The sequence below is a fragment of the Bison bison genome, unplaced genomic scaffold, assembly GCF_000754665.1.
Source record: "Bison bison bison isolate TAMUID 2011002044 unplaced genomic scaffold, Bison_UMD1.0 scf7180017864460, whole genome shotgun sequence".
Classification (NCBI taxonomy): domain Eukaryota; kingdom Metazoa; phylum Chordata; class Mammalia; order Artiodactyla; family Bovidae; genus Bison; species Bison bison.
In genome coordinates, this window is record NW_011495022.1 from 6063983 (window position 1) to 6088974 (window position 24992).

Genomic DNA, 24992 nt, shown 5'->3' on the forward strand with positions numbered 1-24992 from the left:
TGCCTTTGTCTTTCTTGAAACAAATAACAACCATTGTACAGCTAAATTTCACCAAAATGACTTCACATACTTCTGAAAAAAATGTATAGGAAAAGAGAGAGAAGGATCGGTCTGCACAAAATTGGCACAACCATTTTGTGAATCTGAGAAGAAAGAAAACTGGCTTATCCCCCTGACATTTTGCACAGATTGGCAGGAGAGGATAAAGGCTTTGCAGGGTGTTTAGTTGGGAGGCTGGATATCTGGAACTGTGTGGAATTTGCCCTATTCCAGTGGGACACGTGCCCTCTGAGGAGCACTGTCCCCAGTCTGGGGTGGGTAGAGCCTCACAGGCGTTTCCTTCCCCTTGCTGTGACGTCCCCCACAGTCCTGCTTCTCCAATGTGCCTGCTGGTGGCGCTGTAGCCGCAAAGGAGGATGAACGCGCCCCCAGGGTCTGCTCAAAGGGGCCAAAAGAGCACCCATCTTCTCTGAGATCTTCCCAGTCGTGTGAATTTTGCATTCCTATTTATTTTCACAGAGAAATCAGGCTATAGACGATACAGTCCTTATTCCTGGGAATGGATCACACAAGACAGGAAGTTGAAGCTTGGACCAGGGTCAAGGGCTGGAAGTGAGCAGGCTCTGCTGCCCATAATGCAGTAGACTGGTGAGGGGAAGGGTACCATGGGGTCATGCTATGATGGTCCCCATCCAAGGTGGGGTCTCAGGAGTTGGGAGGTACTGTGGGAAGTCTGGAAGAGCAAGGGGGACAGTTCTTGGAGGATGTCCAGGTGTCCAGGGCAGGCCTAGCTGAGGTGAGAGGGAACTTCCGTAATGGCTCTGGCCACGCCCAGCTGGTCCAGGTTTTCTAGGATCTCACATAACAGAATGGTCCTGTTTGCTTGGGTTGGAGGTTTCCTCTCCTTCCAGCAGTCCTTAGAGTTCCTGCCAATGACAGGAGACGGGAGGAGCCAGCTTTGGGCCGCCTCACCTGGGGGCCAGGTGGGACCTTGGCCCATCACCCTCCCAGGAAAAAATGGTGTCAGATTTTTTTTCTCCATGTCACCAGTTGGTTTCCGGCTGGAACTCTTGACAGCTAAACAGAGACACTTCTTGGTTTACAAGTTGTTATTCTCTCACTGCAAGTATTAGCCAATATTGAGTTTTTATAGTCAATGCATAATTGTACTTGCTTCACAGCAAATTAAATAAAGAACTGGCAACACATTACATAAATGGTTAAATTGATCACTTTTGTTTTCTCCGAGTCTTCAAGTAAAACCGAAGCTCCGGGCAGATGCGCCGTGTCTATCTAGGAACTCCAGACTCTCCAAGGGACTACTGCTGTGCCCAGAGCTGTGACAAAGCTAAGCTACTGCCACCGATACAAGGAGTCAGGGCACACAGAAGGGATACACTGATATTGGCAATTTAAATAGCACTGGTCACACCCATACAGTAAGCTAAAATACTTAAAATCAGTGAAACTGAGTCTCCCTAAAACCTAGTTTTCTTGCTGAGTTTATGATTAATCTCTTTATCCAAAACTTTATTCTCTCACCCCCCCAACCAACCTCAATCTTGTGCTAACTGCACACTAATCCACTAGAGTCAGATGACTAAAACTGTTGTTGATAACATAATTGATAACATAATCAGTTTCTCCAGGGCAAGATGAGCTAACAGACACATACCCACACCTACCGCCCTTGTCATGGAGTGCCAGACCAGTGACATGTATCTTGGGCGTCCTGACTCAAGACTATGATTAAGAAATGTCACAAGGTGATGATTAACCCCAGCTTCTTTGTTCCTCCCCTTTAAGAAAGCCTGGTGGGATGCTTGTCTCCAACTCCCTTGCGTGGAGCCCTGACATAAACACTGACTTTGCCACAAACACCCACGGTCAGAGTTTGGCTTTCCGCACTGCGGGCCCATGAGCCCTTCTCAGATCCATCAATATGACAAAATAATGCTTGTCTGAATAAAAGTCAGTCTTGGCTTGCCAGTCTTTAAAAGTCTAGGCAAATCCTTATGGTGCTGACACACATCTTTTAATTTGTTGAAAGACCTCTAGAACAAAAAGAGAAGGTAAAACTTCATAAATATTCAAGCACATCTATACTCTTTCCCACTGAACTGCAGAATACTAAATAATTCTGTCAGTTGTTCAGTAACATTCAAACCCCATCCTTCTAATCTGTAATTAGCTAAGTGGTCCCAAGACCAAATTACATAGTACTTAAGAGCACAGTGAAGATGAGACTGTAGGGAGGATCACAGCTGATTGCTGCACTTGGCAAGTTTACCCTGCAGGTCTGCAGGCTTTCACTAAAGAAACTCCCACATGCACGTATGGCTTTATAGGTGTTTGGACTAAACTAGAGCATGCTTGGATGGGTCTCATGGGCAGAATCCTCAGAGGATAGTCCACTGATGTATCAGAAACCTTTACTGAATTCTCTGTGATCTTTGCCAGATTTTTACCCCAAAGGATTCAAAGGGCAATACTCATTTTGGAAAAGGGGCTGACCCCAAGATTAGTAGCTGTTTGATATTTGACCACTTTTTAGCTGAAGGGATGTACAGGTCTTTGTTAGAATTATGCACTAATGGTTAGGGGACAACTGATACCATTGTCCTAAACGACAGGGGAGGGAAGAGAAGTGACTTTATTTAAAAACGCCAAAAATATTTTTACATTTCTTGTCTTGTCTGCTTTATGATATTCTGAGAGCCCTGACAAGCTTTTTCTTTTGGCAGTTTTTTAGGTGAAAGTGTCACTGCTCCTGTTTTCCACTATGTAATGAAAATAGTAATTATCCAGCTTGATGTGAGGTTTCAAAGGCTACATAGAGTTGCTGTTTTGATCCCATTTCTTGCATTAATGCAATTGATTTCACTGAGATACAACAGGAAAATTCCATTGTGAAAAATGCTTGAGAGGTGAAAAATAATGCTTAAGTAACCTTTTTACCAATGTAATTGCTTTGAGGAAAGTCATTGAAAAACCAAAGTTTAAATCATCTGTGTCTCTGTTGAGCTGGATATGATAAAATACTATAATGTTAGTGCAAGTTTTTTTTTTTTTCTGAAGTTCATTATTAATTTTAGTTTTGATAATTCCTGTCACTATGTCAACGGCAGAACATGCTTGGTCCAAATTAAAACTAATTAAAAATTATTTAGGGAACACAAGTGAATAACAATGTTTAACAGTTAGCACCTCTCAGAATAGAAACTCAAGCAGCTGACAAGAGGAAACAAAAACACGCTTGGTTTTGACTCTATCAAATGACAGCAAGGACTGAAGTTTCGCTTATGTAACTGATATAAATCAAGCATCCTATATAGTCCAGTCTTGGACCCAGTTCTGCAGGAAAATATAATTAAAACAGTTCAAATCTTATAGGTCTCTTGAGAAAATGCTAAAGGTAGGCGTGTATTTTAAATCTCCAACAATGGTGGGATGGAGTAGAGGGTGGGAGGGAAGTCCAAGAAGGGGAGGACATATGTGTACCTATGGCTGATTCACGCTGTTGTGTGGCAGAAACCAGCACAATCTTGTAAAGCAACTATCCTCCAATTGAAAATAAATTTAAAAAATCTCCAGCAGAGTTCCTTAGTGATACTCTTTGGACTCCTCTCTGTCTGACCAGTTCTCTCCCTTCGCCACACCAGATACCCAGCCCCAGGCTCTTCCGTCTCCACCCCTTCTCTCTCTGCCCCAGTTTTCCATCTGTCATTCAACTTGGCCTCCCAGGATTCCTTAGTTTTCCATCAGATTGCTCTCACCCAGACTCTGGGTGATTTAAAGTCCAAAGCACCCCCTTTGTTAGAGGAGGGTGGCATCAGGGTAGGTTCAGCTTCATATCAGATTCATTTTTCCTGATGTGTATCTGTTCCTGAGAACGTGAGAAGCCAGTGGCAGAAGGGTTTTGTCATCAAAGTATCTCCTGAGTTAATCAAGTGGTCAGACCCTGGAGCTGCGGGGGCCACGGCCTTGCTGTTCCTGTGAGTGTTGTTATCTGTCTTACAGCCACGGTGCACACTCCTGCCGGAGTCCCATGTCAGAGTGCACCCCGAATCAACATATCCTGTGAAGCTCAGAACTTCTCTCTCCTTATACTTTACAGATGTACATAAAATTTCACGGAAGCTTTCCCTTTAGAAGGAGAATACACACACACACACACACACACACTTTTTTTTTTTTTTTCCTTTTAAGCCCAAGTACAGTTGCCCTTGATGAAGGGTGGGAGGCAAGAAGCATAACCCCTAGGCCACATCCCCTCTCTGAGGGGCTTTGGGGAGCACAGCATGGACCACAAGTGTAGTGGATGAAGAACCATATTTGGAATTGGAAATGTCTCTGCTACTTAGGACCCAGTGGGCTTGGACACATTAATATACACCCACCTCACTGGGGGGCTGTGAGGCTGAAATGGTAGACAGCCAGATCTCAGCAAACGGTGATTTCCTCACTACCATTAGTCTCAAGGGAACACAGAAGAGAGAGAGTAAGGTGGACAGACGGGGGCAAATCCACCCCAGCCCCTGGAATAAAACCGAGATGGGGTGGACCACACGGAACGGAAAGAAACCTGTTAGGCACGCTGTAAGAAGCATTTCTATAACTCAGTGATTTGAGACCAGCAATTCCTACAAAACTGTCAGCCTGAGCTGCCTGGGCTTCCCATGTAGCTCAGACAGTAAAGAATCTGCCCGCAATGAGGGAGACCTGGGTTCGATCCCTGGGCCTGGAAGATCCCCCGGAGGAGGGCATGGCAACCCACTCCAGTATTGTTGCCTGAAGAATCCCCATGGACAGAGGAGTCTGGCAGGCTATACAGCCCATGGGGTCACAAAGAGTCAGACACGACTGAACAACTAACACACAAGCACTGAGGTAGGCTGAAAAAAACAATCGAGTCGAAACTGAGCACTTCAGACAGACTGAAACAACAAAGGCAGGTCAGCTGGTGTGAACTGGTGAAGTCTCAGGACCTGGGAAGTCCAGATTTTCAAATGAGTCTCATTTGACTCTTGAGCGGTCAGGTAAGGATTCCTTGAGCCTGTAAACTGTAAAATGGACTCTCTTGGGGGCTGAGAGCTGACCCCTCTTTCCCGACTCTCCTGAAGGGAAGCCACTGCTCTGGGGTCCCAGGGAACATCCCGTATGGGATTCCGGGTGGACGGCACCCTGGTAGGCTCTGGTACCGCGGTTGGTGTTCATCAGGAGAGCCACCCCACCGACACATCAATGACCCACTGTTGCCACCTGCTGGCTGCTAGAAGGAGGTGCTCGGCTCAGGAAACGCCGGTTTGGCTAACGGGTAGCCAGGCTCCTGCCAGATGCACCAAAATATAGACACAGACAGGGTTTTCTCCAAGTAAGTGACCTGGGGAGGATCCACAGTTATTCCTTTCACTAATCCTACAAGAAGGCGGGCTTTTGTAAAAGCAGTACCCTCATTCATACACTATTTAATTAGTCAATTACAAGCACTTTTATCACTATAAACCAGGTAGCCTGAGAGGCACTGTGGCATTGGATTGCAACCCCTCATTGCACCTTCAGATGACATAATCAGTGTGATCTTCTCCCCTATGCACCGAACTAAGCTTTACATTTATTCACTCCATCATGAATAATTATTAACTGAATGCCTACCTTGGGACGAACTGTGGGGACGAATGCTGAGGACACAAGAGTGAGCAAAATCAGGCACTGTCTCTGCACTCAGTGGTTGGCAGTCTAGTGGGAGAAAGGGATATTAATCAGATCATCACACGAATAAATGTTAACGGTACACAACTGTGATAGATACAATAGAAAAATAAAGAGAGATAAGGGCAAGCCTGAATGGCTTTGAACAAATCTAAAACAGAGATTCGGGCTATTTGATATGCATTAACACTACTTAAAGTCTTTTCATTCTTTCACCTAGTCTTCCACCGTGGGAGCTTATCCTAGGGTAACAATCAGAAAATTGCTTGGTTTATAAGGATATCCACTGTATGACTGTCTATAAATGCAAAAACATAAATAAAAAAATAAAGGAAATCATCCAAAAGTCCAGTGATAAGGGGTTGTTTAAACAAATTATCATAAATACAAAACCAAAATATACTACAGCCATTAAAAATGAAGATGTAGACACATTATTTGACTGGGAAGCTATTTTTAATATACTCTAAGTTACAGAAAAGTATACATAGTAATCTCATTTTTAAAAACATTTTTATGAGTGTTTTCTTCCAGCTCCCTACTCCACAATCAGTTCTATTTCTTGTTACTGTTGGGTCCTTATGATCATCACGCTCATATGCTGTTATTTTCCCCATCCCCACAAAAGGCCACAAAAGAAAAAGCTTCTATTGATGCCCTCTCTCAACAGCTATGACTTTACTTCCTCCTTACGCTTTGCAATAAAGCGCCTCGAATCCCTCCCTTCTTAAACCTACTCCAGGCAGGTTTTGTGCGAGTCAAGGTCACCGGTGGCTGCCATATTGCTAAGTCCTGTGTTCATTTCCACCTTCGTCTCAAGGGCTCCAACAGTGGCATTCAACACAGTGGGCCACTCGCTCTTCCTCCAGAGCTGTGCACCTGGCTTCCAGAACCTACCCTCTTTTGGATCTCCTCCTGCCTCAGTGCTTCCTTCTTCTCGATCTTTGCTGCATCCTCCTCTTCCCAATCTTATTTGATATATATATATATGTAATTTACATTATATGGGGTTTCCCAGGTGGCGTTAGAGATAAAGAACCCACCTGCCAATCCAGGCGACATAAGGTTCGATCCCTGGGTCAGGATCCCCGGCTCAGGAAGATCCCCTAGAGAAGAAAATGGCAACCTACTCCAGTATTCATCCCTGGAGAATCCCATAGACAGATGAGCCTGGCGGGCTACAGACCATGGGGTCACACAGAGTCAGGCACGACTGAGGCGACTTAGCACGCATAACATTGTATGTTTCAAGTGTACAACATAGCGATTCCCAATTCTGAAAACTTATACTTCATGTATAGTTATTATAAAATATTGGCTATATCTTTTGCTGTACAATAGATCCTCGTAGCTTATTTATTTTATACACAGTAGATTGAACGTCTCAATTCCCTATCCTTATCTTGCTCCTCCCCCATTCCCTCTCTCCCCTGGTAACCACTAGTTTATTCTTTGTATCTGTGAATCGCTCTTTGTCATATTTACTAGTTTGTTGTATTTTTTAGATTCCACATATAAGTGATATCATACAGTATCTCTCTTCTGTCCGACTTATTTTACTAAGCACAATACCCTCCAAGTTCATCCATGTTGTTGCAAATGGCAAATTTCCTTCTTTTTCATGGCTGAGTAGTATTTCAGTGTGTGTGTGTGTGTGTGTGTGTGTGTCTGTGTGTGTGTCTGTGTGTGTGTGTCTGTATCTGTGTGTGTGTCTGTGTGTGTATCACATCTTCTTTATCCACTCATCTGTTGGCAGACACTTTGGTTGTTTTCATATCTTGGCTGTTCTGTGTGTATCACATCATCTTTATCCATTCATCTCTTGGCGGACACTTTGGTTGTTTTCATATCTTGGCTATTGTAAACAGTGCTGCTATGAACATTGGGGTGCATGTATCTTTTCAAATTAGTGTTTTCATTTTCTTTGGACATATACCTAGGAGTAGAATCACTGAATCATATATAGCTCTATTTTTAGTTTTTTGAGGAATCTCCATACTGTTTTCCACAGCAGCTGCACCAATTTACATTCCCACTAACAGTGCACAAGTGTTTCCTTTTCTTCATGTCCTTGCCAAAATTTATCTGTGGTCTTTTTGATGCTAGCCATTCTGACAGGTGTGAGGTGCTAGCTCACTGTGGTCTTGACATTAGTTCTCTTCTCTGCCTATGCTCATTCCTTTGATCTTATTCAGTCGTGGTTTTAAGCACCATTTAACCTAGTCTAGACTTCTCTAAACTCCTGACTCCTGAATCCAACTGCCTGCTCAGACTTCTGACAGACACATCAAACTAACAGAACTCATGATTTTCCTCCCTTTTAACCTGCTCCAGCAACAGCCTCCCTTAAATCACTTGTTGGCACCTAAAGCCTTCCTAATGCTCAAGCCAAAACCCTGCAAATCATCTTTAATCATCATCCTCTCTGTCTCTTGCATCCAGGTCCAATCCTCAGGAAATCCTGTTAGCCTTAGCATCAAAATATACTTCCCAAATCCAGCTATTTTTCATCTTCCTCCCTTATCCGCTCAGGTCTCATCCACCACCATCTCCTGCTTGAATTGTTGTATAGCTCCTAAATTGTCTCCCCTGCAGCCCCTGTCACCATAGGAGCCAGAACTGCCCTTTTACAACATGTGTCAGATCATGTCTCTTCTACTCAAAATCCTGCTGGCGCTCTGCATCTCACACAGAATAAAAGTCTACAGGTGGTGCTGTGTCCCCTTGACTCCTAGGCTACACCTTGACCTCATCCTCCAGCCAGCTCCCCATCACTCACTCTGCTACAGCCTGGCTGGGTTCTTTGCTCATCTTCAGCACACCAGACCCAGTCCCCTTGGGGACCTCTACTGCAGATTATTCTGCCCAGAATGCTCATCCCACAGGTATCTGTGCCTCCTTTTAGTCTTTGCTCAAATGCTCCATCCTCACTGACCCTCCGACCTACCACACTTACAGTTGCAATCCTCTCTCCAGCTGTCCTGAGCTCCCCAAACCCTGCTCTATTCTTCCCTTTTCCCATAGCATTTTCACCAATTGAGATACTAAATAATCCACTTATTATCTATCTCGCTCTATATATTTTTATTGACAATCTCCACCAACTAGAATGCATTTTTCCTGGGGAACAGAAATCTTCACTTTATTTACTGATGTATTCCAAATGCCTAGAACTGTGCCTAGCACGTAGCAATGCCAAGTGACAAAATTTTTTAATAAATGAATACATGGATAGAATCCTTTCACAGAATATATGTGTATCAAATCATCACATTATATACTTTAAATATCTTACAATTTTATTATATCTCAGTAGGACTGCAAAAAAGATTAATCTCCTCCTGAAAATAGCATTTCCCTAGCAATGGTTAATCCATAAAAACCTAAAAATTATGGGAAATCTTTTGACTTCAAGTAACATAAAACAGGGTTTGGAGATAGTGAAAATAAATACACAAATACAGAAATATATATATATATATACATAAATGCATAGAAAGAGACTGGGTTATGCATATAAAATAACCCATTAACCATAGGTTTTCTGGTAGAAGATTAATAGGTAAGCATTTTTCTTTTTGTTCATCTGTTTTCTATTTTTCTATAATAAAGTTGAATTACTTGACTAATAAACTTTTCACTGAAAAAAATAGGTTTATTCTTGAGGATGATAGCAGTTTTAATGATTTTTTTAGTCTACAGTTCCAATGGTTCACCTATAAAAAAGAATAGGTAAGATGCTAGAAATGTGGGGAAGGCACCCACTCACACCATTCTGAAGACATGGTGATGATCCCCTGGCCAGACAGGGTGAGAAATTCTGTCTTGATTTGAGTTTCCCCAGAAGCAGACCCTGCAAGTAGTTGATTAGAGAAGTGGCAGGGTGGGGAGAGTGAGACGGAAGAGAGAAGCAAGCCAATAAAGGCAGGGTTGTCAGGCCACTTTCAGCACAGACGCCACTCAAGGGGGCAGAGCATGCCTGGTTACCCCAGCAGAGAGGGGAATTTATCCTCCGATAGCTGTCGAGGGCTTCTTCTAAAGGCAGTAACTCCCTTGAATTTCCAACACGCCCCCTGTGTTCCCAGAGCCAGGAAAAAAACAAAAAAAAAACCCCTCAGGCAGAAGGTTGCAGGTGTGGGAAGTCAGTAGATTCCTCCAAGTGGAGATAAAGGCCAAGGGGACGTGGCTGAGCACTGAGACGGCCTGCAGTGATTCCGTGGTTAGTCTCTGATTTCGCTCTTTGGGCGGAGCTCCCCTATCCGTTACCCTCCGTGGCTCCTGGATGTGGCCCCGGCCGGGTTCTACCTTGTCCATTACCTCCAAGGCCACCTGTGAGGCGAGCAGTGCGGAGACTGCCCTCTTGCGGAGACTGAGGAGGTTGCAGCCCATTTTCGGCCGCTGCGTCTTTGGGACACCGAAGGAAGGACTCATTCAAGGCTTGGGCAACCAAAAGTTTTGTAGTCTGAATTCAAGAATTCTTTTGTCGTAGAATTCCTTCAGATACTTAGTAAACGGAAATTTTCCTTTGCAGTCATTTTTACGTGCCCGTATGCATACCTGAGATTCTCTACCAGACACAATTCTCAAGCCCAATTTACTTCTTTGCATCCTAACCCCTAGGCTTCTCTCCCCCAACTTAGTGGAAACCGCCTGGAAGCTCCTCTGGGAAAGAAATGGGCCTGAGCATGAAGAGCATAGCCTTAAAGGATTTTTGCTACAGTGGTGAGACTGTCGAGAAATCCTAATGGGCTTTTGTTTTGCTCAAAGCCTTTTTTCCATGTTATCCCTTCCTCTTAGGGTTCAAAGCAGAAGTCTCCAGATTTCTGGACTCATTCTAATCCCCTTCATTTCTGTTCTTGAACTAGCCAATTATTTTCTGAGTTTGACTCTTCCTTGCACAGACTCACTAAGCAAAACCAACAAGAACTGGGAATTCCCTGGTGGTACAGCAGCTAAGGTCTCTATAGTCAAAGCTATGGTTTTCCAATAATCATGTATGAAAGTGAGAGCTGGACAATAAAAAAGGCTGAGCACCAACGAATTGATGCCTTCAAACTGTGGTGCTGGAGAAGACTCTTGAGAGTCCCTTGGACTGCAAGGAGATCAAATCAGTCAATCCTAAAGGATATCAGCCCTAAATATTCATTGGAAGAACCGAAGCCGAAGCTCCAATACCTTGGCCGCCTGATTTAAAGAGCCAACTCATTGGAAAAGACTGATGCTGGGAAAGATTGAGGGCAAGAGGAGAAGGGGGCAGCAGAGGATGAGATGGTTGGATGGCATCACTGACTTAATGAACATGAGTTTGAGCAAACTCAGGGAGACAGTGAAGGACAGGGAAGCCTGGCGTGCTGCAGTCCATGGGATCACAAAGGGTCAAATACGACTGAGTGACTGAACTACCACCACCACCAGTGGTTAGGACTCTGAATTTCCACAGCAGAGGCAGAGGTTTCATCCCTGGTCAGGGAACTAAGATCCCACAGGCTGTGCGGCTTGGTAAAAAACAAACAAACAAAAAACACTAATTTTGCATTTTCCAACTTCTTCTAAAGCCACTGGCTTGTCACATACTTTGCTCATGAAGTAATCAAAGACAACAGTTTTATTAAGTAGTTTGCCATTATCTTCATTGGAGAAGATGATGGCAACCCACTCCAGTACTCTTGCCTGGAAAATCCCATGGACAGAGGAGCCTGGTAGGCTGCAGTCCATTGGGTCACTAAGAGTCAGACATGACTGAGTGATTTCACTTTCACTTTCACTTTTCCTTTCATGCATTGGAGAAGGAAATGGCAACCTACTCCAGTGTTCTTGCCTGGAGAATCCCAGGGACGGGGGAGCCTGGTGGGCTGCCGTCTATGGGGTCGCACAGAGTTGGAAACGACTGAAACAACTTAGCAGCAGCAGCGTTATCTTCATCTTTTCTGCCTCCAATACCAATTTTCTTGTCTTCCTTCACTGTACTACATATTTTAGGATCCCCAATGCAAGGGAGTAAAATTTATATTAATAATGATAAAACCATCTGCTGTACAAATTTCAATGGACTTAACACCATAAAAATCTTGTTCCCATTCATGAAATAGAGCTGGGTGGTGACCAGGCCAGGGTGCTGCCCTCCTCCCTGGAGTCATTCAAAGATGCAAGATATCAAAGCCCCTTTCAACATGTGGGTTTCCAAGGTCACCCTGAGAGTCATGTCCATTCCAGGTCCTTTCCAGCCAGTCAGAGACTAGAAGAGCATGGATGAGCTCCAGTGGGAGGACAGTGAGTCTCATAAAATTTCCCCTATTTCATTTTCTAGAACTCAGTCCCATGGCTTCATCTAGATGTAAGGGGCGTGGTGGAAAGATGTATTCCTGGCTTTGTAGTCACAGTGCTATGCTACAGAAAGGAGGGAACCAATCTTTTTGGTGGACGGTTAGTGCATCCCCCACAATTTAAAAGAATATATATATATATATATATATATATATATTGCAGACCCCAAGCTCTCTCCACTACACTTCCAACTCTTTCCCTAATTATTTCTTTGGACTCACTGGAATAGGGGAATTGGCCAGGATGCTGTTCTTGACCTTAAGGTGAAGGACCTTATTCACCTGATTCAATTTAAGAAGGAAGCAAGAGAAGAATGGTTAAGGTATCTTTAAATAACTGCTCCCTTTTCTATTTTGGTTTAAAAAAAAGAAAGAAAGAAATCCTTCTCAGACTGAGCAATTACTAATGGCAGGTTTTGGAGATTTTTTTTTTTTAAACGAATAAATTGAAAACCGGAACCACTCTGCTCCTTGCTTCCTGAGTGAGGGTAGGCAGAGGAATGATGGCAGGAAGTAGGAGCCTGGAGCTGCACTTACGCAGAAGGGCACTTTTCCTAGTAATTACTTTTCACTTGAATAACAGGCCATAGGAGGTGGGCTGTTTGCTGTCATTAATGGTACACTGTGGAACAGGCATTGCCTGCTACACAGGTGGGCTGGAACAGGCACTCTGGGGGCCATCGTAAAATCAATTTTACAGAAGTCACCGTTGTTTAAAACCAAACCCAATCAAACATGGAATTCTCTCCAGCAACCGATTCAGGATGAACCAAACTCTTCTCAGATTCATTCAGTCATAAAAGTCCCTGGCACTCTCAGCCAAAAGGAACAAGAAAATTTTCCTTTTTTAGTAGAATGTGGACTTTTGTGATTTAGCATAAAGTCTTACACACACAGCTGACTGTCTACTCAGGCCAAGTTGTCCTGATCAGATCAGTCCACACTGATGAGGTTCTGATTTGTACAAAAGGGTGGGGGGTTGATCATCATGCAAAATAATTTATTCAATAGGGAAACATTTTTTTTTTCATTAAGACCAGACTCATGGTGCATTTTAAAACACAGTGCAGTACACATTCAACTTGTCAAAGATCCAGCAGTTGTGTAAAAGGTACACCCTGTAATAACGTTAACCACCTCAGCCCTGGGCTCTGGAACTCTGGGCAGCGCAGCTGTTGCTGCCACTAACAGGTGGCGTAAAACAATAGCTCAGCTCGGCCGACTCACTTTCCAAACCCTCCGGCAGCCGAGTGTCCCTCCAGAGAGTGCCAGCGAGCAGCGCGGGCCGCCACTCCACCACCAGCCCATGGAGCCCCGGCCACTCCTCCTGCTCCTCGGACTCTGCTCAGGTAAGCACCAGGGCTGGGGGCTCTCCTGTGAGGCTGAGGCTCTAGAAGCCCCCAAACCAGAGTCTTGCTTCTTTGATGGGAATACAGAATGGCAGGGCTTCACCAGTCCCAGGCTCTTCTGTCAGCTCCTCACTGATGTTGGCTTGATTGTGTTTGTGGATAAAGATTTTTTGCTTGGGTTACCCAGTTAAAATAGGAGCTGCCTGCTCAGAAACTACAAGGTAAACCCGCCATTCTCTCCCTCCATCAGTGTCTGTATCTGAGTCACCTGGATGATGGGATTCAGCACCTCTTCTAACATCCCGAAGTTAGTATCATATTTGAACAACTATAAGGACTTAGCAGGGTGACTTATGATCACAAGTAGTACAGTTAACTAGTCCTTTTATGGCTTTAGGAGAATTCTGAAAATGAAGAGGATTGACTGACAGCTCCATGTGCTGGAGGGAGAAACCTATTCATAACCACAACCAAACTCTCCATGAGAGAAGAACTATTTTATAATCCTTTAAACTCCTGAAGTTAAAAAAAATTCATATGAATGCATTCCTGCCCTTTATTTTTTTAAGGACATTACTCTATGTGAGTTTGGGTTTGAATTAAACCCATAAAAATCTTGCACAGCCCTTGACCTGCATTCAACTCTGGACTGTGTCACAACGCAGCCACTGAAATGCTATCCTGAATCCCAAACTTCCGGTTGAGGGAAATAGATGTTGGCTGATTGTTTCATATAAAAGTTTACTGGTGATATCACCCCAACTGAGAAACAAAACGGCTAACATGCTGTGATTTCCCTTCTCCAATATTGCTCTGACAAACACAGGTCTTCTGGGCAAAAGAGGTGAAGTTTTATTAGTAGTATTTTTCAATAGCAGAATTGACGGAAATAGCCTAAACTCTGGTAAATTATATCCTGTGGGATTTGGACTCAATCCAACCAAAGCTGGCCTGGTGGTGATGGTGGTGGTAAGGTGTGTGTGTGTTTGCAAACACCACACTCAATGGAAATTCTTAAGTGATATATTTACACTTAAAAATCTTTAAGAGATCTCTCAGGACACCAAAAACCTCCAGAAATTCATGTTTAACTATTTTTTTTAAAGTATGTGATATGTATGTAGATCAAACCTAGAGTTTGATGTCAGTTCACATGGATGATTCATGGAAATTTAGGGCAAGATGAGGCAATCCAACATCTCTTTTTTTATTATAGGGAAACTGAAGCCAAGAGACATAAACTGACCATCTCAAACTGACTTTGGGACCATCCCAAAGCCCCCTGATGTATAAACTTTGGAATGTGATCAGACTTCATTTTTTATGTGCACAGTCAGAAAATATACCCTGAAATTGGAAAGGCAGCCAGAGACACAGCACCAGTCAAAATAAGAATTACCCAGGGTCACTGTTTTTGTTTAGCCGCTCAGTCATGTCCAACTCTTTGTGACCCTATGGACTGTAGCCCACCAGGCTCCTCTGTCCATGGGATTTCCCAGGTAAGAATACTGGAGTGGGTTGCCATTTCCTTCTCCATGGGATCTTCCCAACTGAGGGATCAAACCTGTGTCTCTTGCTTTGCAGGTGGATTCTTTACCACTGAGCCACCTGGGAAGAACAGGACAGAATTCCTTTTGCCCAACACAGCAAGCTGTCGCCCAAATAAAAATACAGAGTGGACCAGTACAATACAAAAGAACACTTTGAAATTGTGGCTGGTCCCCCTGCTTTGATTCAGTCCCTTGGGGGCAAAATTCTCATTCATATCAGTGACACTTTTTCCGGTATTAGCTGAACACATAATGATCTCTGTTCTATTTATACAGCACTTTCATTACAACCTTTCCTCTCTCCCAGCTCAGGAATCTCAAGCTCTTCATTGCCACCTTCCTATGGCATATTGCTTTCCAACTTGTTCACAGTTATTTATGTAAATGACAAATGTCGATGTCCATAAGAGTAGGAAGACGGGATCTGTGTCAGATTCATGTCTGAAAACCTCAAAGCTCTTCAGACAATGCTTTGCATGCAGCAAATGTTGGACAAATACATGAATGAATTAGTGTTGCCCCCATCTGAATAAGAATGACCAACATGATTTTGCTGAAAAAGGAAACTTCAACATTATTTATGTGTTTATCTGTGTGTTTGTCAATTTATACCTGCCTTCCAAAGAAAGTATTTACTGTGATTTATTGAATCTGTGAAGAAATTGTCCAATTCTCCAGACCACACTGGAATTGGGAACAAAACCTAGAATTCTGAGTTCAAGTCCTTTAAGTTTTATGTGGTAAAACTTTGAGTGATACTTTGCCCTGCTTTGAGGAGGAAAAAAGAACAGAATACCAGTGAATGTGATCTAAGAAATGGAGACCTCCTCAGGAATTCCTTAGAAACTCATGGCGGAAGGCACAGGGACCCTTGTCCTTGGCAAGGGCAGAAAGGCGGGAGTGGTATCCCTGGAACACCATCCGTGCCAGGCTCCCCAGTCCTCCCTGCTCCCTAGTTGACCTTAGGGTCCGCCTGCGTATTTTCCTGCCACATCATGCTGATCCTCTGCTCTCTCTGCTGCTTTCTAGTATGTTCTTCCTGTCAAACTAGAATCAACTGTCACTTAAAAATAAGCAGCCCAAGATAACATCAAAGCAATAACCTGAAACCCAGTGGCCGAGGCTCGGAGTGATCCATGCCAGCACCCCTTTGCCCCCACTGCGGGCTGGGTGAGGCCGGGGGGTAGACAAAGCGTAGAAGACAGAGGATTTCTGTGTCCCAAGGGGCCACCGCAAAAACTCCATCAGACAATATGCAGCTCTAAGGGGTCTCCAATGCCAGTGGTCTGGGGCGATGCCATGTGAAAGCTCTGCATGAACCCTTTGGGAAACCATTTTGAGAAACTAGAAATGAAAAGCTAGGCTAGCTGGAAGTTCCACACACAGAGCCCAGGAAGGTCATAATGAAGACACTTTAGCAACACTGAAAGCTTCAAAACGTTGAATGGACACAATATGCTTGCCTTTAGGGAAGTGGTGAGGTATACAGGCCCTTGTGTCTGACTGTCTCCACTTAGAATCCCACTTGTAACTAGCTGGGAGCCATGACATGTGTCTCTGCTGTTCCGACCTCAGTTTTCCCATCTGTAAAATAGGAGTAAAGACTGACCTCATAGAATTTTATAAGGATTCAATAACGTATCACAAATATAGGACCTTTAATAAAGCTCGACAGGCTAATTAAAACATACTTTGGGGAGGATGAAAATGTTTCAGCTCATTATATAGCCTTAGTTATTTCAAGTTGATCTAAAGCTCTGGATGAGAAATAGTGGTTGAGAGCATAGACTCTGGGTGTAAATCCTGGCTCTACCACTGATGAAATCTGGGTCTCAATTTCCCCGTCTGTAAATTGAGGATAATGACAGTATATACTATCATTGTTATGAGGATTGAAAATTTTAGTATATATAAAGCAAGTAGAGGAGTATTTGACACAAAACAAGTTGGATACGTGATTATTTTTGTTGATCAATAGAAATAGAAAAGGGGACTACTTTTTACTTAATAATTGTTTTGGTGACAAACCCTTCCAAACTTAGGATCCAAGCAGAAAAATAATAAAAATAATAATAACCTGTCTTAAAGGTGATTGGTTAATATGAACACAACTGCGGGGGGAAAATGGGAAAGCATCTCACTCATTTCATTTTAAAAGTTGTCTTGGCCGGGGGAAAAGGTGTGGTTTCAGCAATAACCTGCGGAAAGGGGAGATCTGGTTACATGAATCCCGGCAGATGGATTGTGTGTCTACTTCCTCTCCCAGTCCTGAACAGGCAATCCACAAACCACCAGGGCTTGAGTTACAGGGATCCTTCATAAGGCGCTTGGAATTTGGAACACATTTTCTCAGAGGAATAGCAGCACATGTAGTTGTACAATTTCCAGGACAGCCCACAGCACGATCATAATATTAAAAGTGAGTTCAGGAGCATGGTGCAGAGTGACGGGCTCTAACCTGAGCTCTGCCCTAGCCGCGTGACCACAGACAAGTCAGTCCACCACTCGGAACCTCAGGTGAGAATGTCTCTCTGCCTGCTCGCCAGCGAAGACCATGTCATGCTGGACACCTAAAGGCTGTGGGCTCTGAGAATACTGCATGATATTGCCCTTCATCCTGAAGGAAAATGTGGTAAACATTCCTTGGAATTAAATATGCTCCAAATAGGAGACCCAAATCCAGGTCAACAGAATATGTGATTTTCTCTCTTAGCAACTTAATTGGGACATAGATGATTTTTTTTATTATGATAAAAATACATAAATATATATGTAAAGCTTACCATGGTAAAATAGACATTACCTAAAATTACCGTTTTAAAGCACACAATCCAGTGGCATTAAGTATATTCACAATGTTAGGCAACCATCACCACTATCTAATTCCATAACTCGTTCATCACCAGAAGGACATCCTGGGCCCATTAGCAGTTACTCCCCTTTCCCTGTCCCCAGAGTCCCTGGTAATTGCTAATCGACTCTGTTCTACGGATTTACCTATTCTGGATATTTCATATAAATAGAATCACACAATACATGTCCTGTTGTGTCTGACTTCTTTTAGCATAATGTTTTCAAGGATCACTCATGTTACAGCGTGTATCAGAACTTCATTCCTTTTCATGGCTGAATGACGTTCTAACGTATGTATATACCACAAATTGTTTATTCATTTATCTGTTGATGGACATTTGTGTTATTTTCATAGCTGTTAAAATATTGCTGCTATGAACATTCACGTACACATTTTTTGTTTGTTTTTTTGTCTTTTAATTGAAATATAGTTGATTTATTATATCGTGTTAGTTTCAGGTATACAGCACCGTGATTCAGATAGATATATATGTTCACGTTAGTGTGTGTAGAGCGTGGGGGCGGACTCTGACAGTGAGCGTGTCCTTTGCCATCCCAGCTGGCCTCGTCCTGGGCTCCGAACATGAGACTCGTCTGGTGGCAAAGCTCTTTGAAGACTACAACAGCGTGGTACGGCCCGTGGAAGACCACCGCCAGGCCGTGGAGGTCACGGTGGGCCTGCAGCTGATACAGCTCATCAACGTGGTGAGACCAGAGAGTGCCCAGCGCCCCACAGCACCATCACCACCCAGTCCGGGGCATCCTCTCCAGCTCCCCACTGGTCCCCCTAAAGATGGGCCTTATCTTTTTTTCAGGATGAAGTAAATCAGATCGTGACAACCAATGTTCGTCTGAAACAGGTAATGCAGCTAGATAAGTGTGTTCACGTTGTTCTTATTCACTCTGAAATTTAACATGGACCCAGAGGAAATCAAGTTGGGTAACAGGGATGCGCACCAAAATGTTGAAAGCAGATATTTTGGGGTAGTGGGACGTTTTGCGTTCATTACTATTATTATTTTAACTTTGTGCTTTCACTGTATGTATTAGTTTTCTAGGTCTGCTGGACAACCTAGACAACTTAAACAATAGAAACTTACTGTCTCACAGTTTCTGAGGCCGAAAGCCCAGCACTAAGGTCTTGGTACAGCTGGTTCCTTCTAAGGGTTGTGAGGGACAACCTGCTCCGGGCCTCTCTCCTTTGCTTAGATTGGCTGTCTTCACGTTCGCATGACTTTCTTTCTGAATATACATCTTCTTCAACGTCCCCCTGCTTATACGGACACCAGTCATACTGGATTAGGGCCCACCTTAATGACCTCACTTTAACTTAATTACCTCTATAAACACCCTATCTCCAAATGAGGTCGCTTTCTGAGGTACAGGGGATTAGAACTTTGTATTAATTTGGGGGAGACAGTTCAACATTGTGTTATCCAAATTTACTGCATTGGGCACATGTAACTTTTATAATGCAGAAAAAATAGAGCACTTTTCAAAAAGTGAGGTTGCCTGCTTGAGGAAAATGTTCACAATAGGGTCATTCTCCTTTGCAAAGGTGGGCATGACTTGGGGCTACCCTTGTTTTCTCATCTGTAGAATGGGGTCAATAATCACTCCTACCTCATGAGAACACTGTGAGGACTAAATGATGAATATGGGTTGAAATGCCTATAATTGTGCCAGCATGTACTCCATGCTCTGTATGTGCTTTCACTTCTTACTCAAGTGAAAGCCAAACTCTGAATCAAACCCTTCTTACCGGAGCACAATTTCTGTCCATACCTGAGTTACCATGTCCATCAGAGCTCTTGATAACCCCAGATTTTTTCATTGTTTTCCATTGACTAAAAATGTCTTCATTTCTAGCAATGGGTGGATTACAACTTAAAATGGAATCCAGATGACTATGGTGGCGTGAAAAAAATTCACATTCCTTCGGAAAAGATCTGGCGCCCAGACTTCGTTCTTTATAACAAGTGAGCAAAACAGCCAGGATGAGAAGGCAGACATTCGGAGGGTGGAGGGGGAGCCCAAGTGCCCTCACGGAAGGGCTGCCACTCTCGGTAGGCGTTTCACCACTGTTCACATTAAATAACCCTTAAAAACCAAGAGCCAAGTTGACATGCTAGGGGTGCCATATGGTGTCTCATGTTATGAATAGAAACAATTATCAGAGCCAAATTGAATCAGGGCTGTGGGGTGGGGGACATTTAATCCCTGAGAACTCCTGAAGGGTATGTGGCAACTATCCAAGGAACCCAAACGTCCTATAATTGAGTTCCTTGGAATTAAATGTCCTTCCAACCAATAGGTCTGAACCTCGCGGGGTTGTTATTCGTCACCTCCTCATGGCATCCCAGGACGCAGCATGCTGCTGATGGCCCGGGATGCCTGTGTAGCCCATCCGCTGGGCTCTGTGACAGACCGCACGTTGTGAAATTATAATGTGATTCAAGACACTCTGCTTTAATGACACGTTCATTATCATACGCCCTTCATTTGTCAGGGAATGTTCGTTGCAAACAGCATCCTTCCAGGCAGCAGCATCCGACACTGGCTTAGAGGATTTGTGGCCTGACAGTCTGCAGCACGCGTCTGGGGCGAGCAGGCTGTGCATACTAGCAGACTCTCCAGGGAAGATGGCCAGGGCTAGTTAGCGGACATGATACTCTTTAAGGTGACCCGCCCCAACTTTGATATTTTATTGCATATTTTCCAATCAGACCTGGGATTCAAGCTTGAGCCAAAATATCCCATCATTTTGTGTAAACTTTGGGACAGGAGTGTTGATAAGGAAGAAGTGTCTATCTCTCAGGGCTAAGTTTATCTTTCACTTAGAATCTAAGCGAAGCAATTGAAACCCTCTGGTCCTTTAGGTCAGCTCAGTCAGAAGCACTCTCACAGGGGAGAGAATCCCGTTTCACCTGCTTGGAAGGAGAAATGTAGACTATCCTCCCCCTCAGCTCTGTTGGGAGGGTCTAAAGCTGCATAGTTTTCCGGATAGAGCCTCTTCTCAGTCCCAAGGAAAAATCAATGGGGAGAAAATTTCTTGGTTTGTAAAATGAGGCATGACATATCCATATGGGGCGCCAGGCAGACAACCACCCACTTTTCAGCCCCTAATTATACTATCCTGCTCTCTGCCAAGGCCCTAGGGCACAGGCCATTTGGGGGATGAGTAGATCTGCAGGGAGAGTTTCTTATTTTTCAGTATCCACCATGCTGTTTTTTCAAATGAGAAATTATTGCCAACATTTGAAAATAGGAAAATACATCAAAACCTGAATTTTTAGCCCCTCTGCATGCATGCTCAGCTGCTTTAGTCTTGTGACCCCATGGACTGCAGCCTGCCAGGCTCCTCTGTCCATGGAATTCACCAGGCAAGAATACTGGAGTGGGTTGCCATTTCCTTCTGCAGAGGATCTTCCTGACCCAGGCCAAACCCGTGTCTTTCACGTCTCCTACAATAGCAGGCAGGTTCTTAACCACTAGTGCCACCTTGGAAGCCCTTTAGCCTCTCTAGAAAATTCCAGCATTCAAAAATATGAAAACTTTGGATTAGAAATCTAGATTTCCAGCTTCCAAGGAAGGATCAAATATCAGGCAACATGGAGCCTTCACTCCCATGCAGACACACTTCCTTGCAGGGGTGAGGGGCTCTTCCTTTGTGAGGCTCACCTCTCCCTCCTTCCTCGCTTGCCTGGCCTAGAGGCATCTGAGTTTGTGATCCTACTCCACTGGAGTCTAAATAGTTCTTTCAAAGGTAATAGAACCCTCTTTAACCTGCTTATCATAGTAATGAGCCACTAGCCATATTTTTATTTAAAATTGCTGGATTTTTCCCCCAATTAACTTTTGTAAAAGAGTTTTTAAAAGTATTTTAAAAAGTAATTATTCTGCTCTTCGTTGCTGCAAGGGCTGTTCCTCTAGTTGAGGAGAGTGGGGGCTCCTCTCTAGATGTGGTGCACGGGCGTTTCACAGCAGTGGCTTCTCCTGTTGCCAAGCCCGGGCTCCAGGGTGCAGGGGACTCAGTAGTCGGGGCGTGTGGGCTCAGTAGTTGTGGCCCATGGGCTTTAGAGCACAGGCTCACTAGCTGTGGCGCACAGACTTAGTTACTGTGGGATCTTTCCAGATCAGAAATCGAAACTTTGTCTCCTGCATTGGCAGGCGGATTCTTTACCGCTGAGCCACCAGAGAAGCAATCCCAATTAACTTTTAAAGTATATCAGAGAGGGCATAGATGGAGACTGGGGCTTCCCTGATGGCTCAGACAGTAAAGAATCTGCCTGCAATGCAGGAGACCTGGGTTTGATCCCTGGGTTGGGAAGATCCCCTGGAGAAGGGACTGGCTACCGACTCCAGTATTCCTGCCTGAGGAATCCCATAGACAGAGGAGCCTGGCGGGCTACAGTCCGTGGGTCGCAAAGAGTTGGAAACGACTGAGCAAATAACACTTCTGCTTTTCACTTTTTCAACATTACAAATACTACTGAGGACTGGGAAGAAAAAGTCTGGGATGCAGTTGATCTGTGTTACCAGTTAGTTTTTTAAAACTATACATTCTCAGATTCATTCCCAGATATCCTGATTCAGTGCTTAGATTCAGTGCTCAGGAATCTATATTTAATTTTTTTAAATTGAAGTATAGTTAATGTGTTAGTTTCTAGTGTAGAGCATAGTGATTTTGGATTTTTTGCAGATAAATTCCATTATGGGTTATTACAAGATATTGGGTATAGTTCCCTGTAATACACAGTAAATCCTTGTTGCTTATCTATTTTAAGTATAGTAGTTTGTATCTGTTAACCCCATACTCCTAATTTATCCCTCCCCCTCCCCGTTGTTGATCATAAGTTTGCTTCCTATACCTGTGAGTCTGTTTTGTATATAGATTCACTTGTATTATTTTCTAGGTTCAGGAATCTATATTTTAAACAAGCACCCCATGATCCTTATTATCAGGCAAATTTGGAAAACATGGCCATAGATAAAAAGCAATGCTGCTCAAAAGAAAGCTTCTATAATTAGCACCTGAATAATTAACAGCTGTCTCCTGTTAACATCCCCAAGCAGAACTGAAGGTTCATCTGTCACTTGGAGCCCTGTTCTTCTTTTATCCCAACTGTAGTGCAGATGGTGACTTTGCCATCGTCAAGTTCACCAAAGTGCTCCTGGACTACACTGGCCACATCACATGGACACCTCCTGCCATCTTTAAAAGCTACTGCGAGATCATCGTCACCCACTTTCCCTTTGACGAACAGAACTGCAGCATGAAGCTGGGCACCTGGACCTATGATGGCTCCGTGGTGGTCATCAACCCGGTATGTGATGACCCCTTGGGAGGAGTTTGGATGCAGGAAAAGCAAGACTTAGGTCTCCAACTCTGCCCCTACATTATCACAGGCTTGCTGCATCCATTAGCTCTTTGGGGATCATCTACTTTCATGCTTTTCAATGGCTTGGGCAAGTTCTTGACATGCTACATAAGAGAACCATCTGGGGCTTACATAATTTCCTATGCCCAGACTCAGGCCCAATAATTCTGATTGAATAAGCCTAGGGTAGAGCTAGGGCACCAATAGGTTTTAAAGCTCCCAGTTAAGTTCAGTCGCTCAGTTGTGTCCAACTCTTTGCAACCCCATGGACTGCAGCATGCCCTGCCTCCCTGTCCATCACCAACTCCCAGAGTTTACTCAAACCAATGTCCATTGAGTCGGTGATGTCATCCAACCATCTCATCCTCTGTCATCCCCTTCTCCTCCCACCGTCAATCTTTCCTGACATCAGGGTCTTTTCCAATGAGTCAGCTCTTCGCATCAGGTGGCCAAAGTATTGGAGTTTCAGCTTCAGTGTCAGTCCTTCCAATGAACACCCAGGATTGATCTCCTTTGGGATGGACTGGTTGGACCTCCCTGCAGTCCAAGGGACTCTCAAGAGTCTTCTCCAACACTACAGTTCAAAAGCATCAATTCTTTGGCGCTCAGCTTTCTTTATAGTCCAACTCTCACATCCATTAATGACTACTGGAAAAACCATAGCCTTGACTAGATGGACCTTTTTTGGCAAAGTAATGTCTCTGCCTTTTAACATGCTGTCTAGGTTGGTCATAACTTTTCTTCCAAGGTGTAAGCGTCTTTTAATTTCATGGCTGCAATCACCATCTTGCAGTGATTTTGGAGCCCTAAAAAATAAAGTCAGCCACTGTTTCCACTGTTTCCCCATCTATTTGCCGTGAAGTGATGGGACCAGATGCCATGATCTTCGTTTTCTGAATGTTGAGCTTTAAGCCAAGTTTTTCACTCTTCTCTTTCACTTTCATCAAGAGGCTCTTTAGTTCTTCTTCACTTTCTGCCATAAGGGTGGTATCATCTACATACGTAAGGTTATTGATATTTCTCCTGGCAATCTTGATTCCAGCTTGTGCTTCATCCAGCCCAGCGTTTCTCATGATGTATTCTGCATATAAGTTAAATAAGCAGGGTGACAATATACAGCCTTGACGTACTCCTTTTCCTATTTGGAACCAGTCTGTTGTTCCATATCCAGTTCTAACTATTGCTTTCTGACCAGCATACAGGTTTCTCAAGAGGCAGGTCAGGTGGTCTGTTATTCCCATCTCTTTCAGAATTTTCCACAGTTTATTGTAATCCACACAGTCAAAGGCTTTGGCATAGTCAATAAAGCAGAAATAGATGTTTTTCTGGAACTCTCTTGCTTTTTCCATGATCCAGCAGATGTTGGCAATTTGATCTCTGGTTCCTCTGCCTTCTCTAAATCCAGTTTGAATATGTGGAAGTTCACGGTTCATGTATTGTTGAAGCCTGGCTTAGAGAATTTTGAGCATTACTTTGCTAGCGTGTGAGATGAGTGCAATTGTAAGGTAGTTTGAGCAGTCTTTGGCATTGCCTTTCTTTAGGATCAGAATGAAAACTGACCTTTTCCAGTCCTGTGGCCACTGCTGAGTTTTCCAAATTTGCCGACATATTGAGTGCAGCACTTTCACAGCATCATCTTTTAGGATTTGAAATAGCTCCACTGGAATTCCATCACCTCCACTAGCTTTGTTCGTAGTGATGCTTTCTAAGGCCCACTTGACTTCACATTCCAGGATGTCTGGCTCTAGGTGAGTGATCACACCACTGTGATTATCTGGGTCATGAAGATCTTTTTTGTACAGTTCTTCTGTGTATTCTTGCCAC

At 43.8% G+C, this 24992-nt stretch overlaps 1 protein-coding gene across 1 annotated transcript in view; it reads left to right on the plus strand.

Annotated features, from left to right (window-relative positions):
* The first annotated feature begins 13286 nt into the window (after positions 1–13286).
* The window catches only part of CHRNA1 (cholinergic receptor, nicotinic, alpha 1 (muscle)), a 19915-nt gene continuing 8209 nt past the window's right edge, over positions 13287–24992 (plus strand). Inside the window, exons 1-5 of the mRNA XM_010859806.1 lie at positions 13287–13384; positions 18347–18492; positions 18603–18647; positions 19657–19766; positions 22919–23114. Of these exons, the coding sequence (XP_010858108.1) occupies positions 13342–13384; positions 18347–18492; positions 18603–18647; positions 19657–19766; positions 22919–23114 (540 nt within the window). The 5' untranslated portion in view covers positions 13287–13341. The remainder of the gene's footprint in view (positions 13385–18346; positions 18493–18602; positions 18648–19656; positions 19767–22918; positions 23115–24992) is intronic.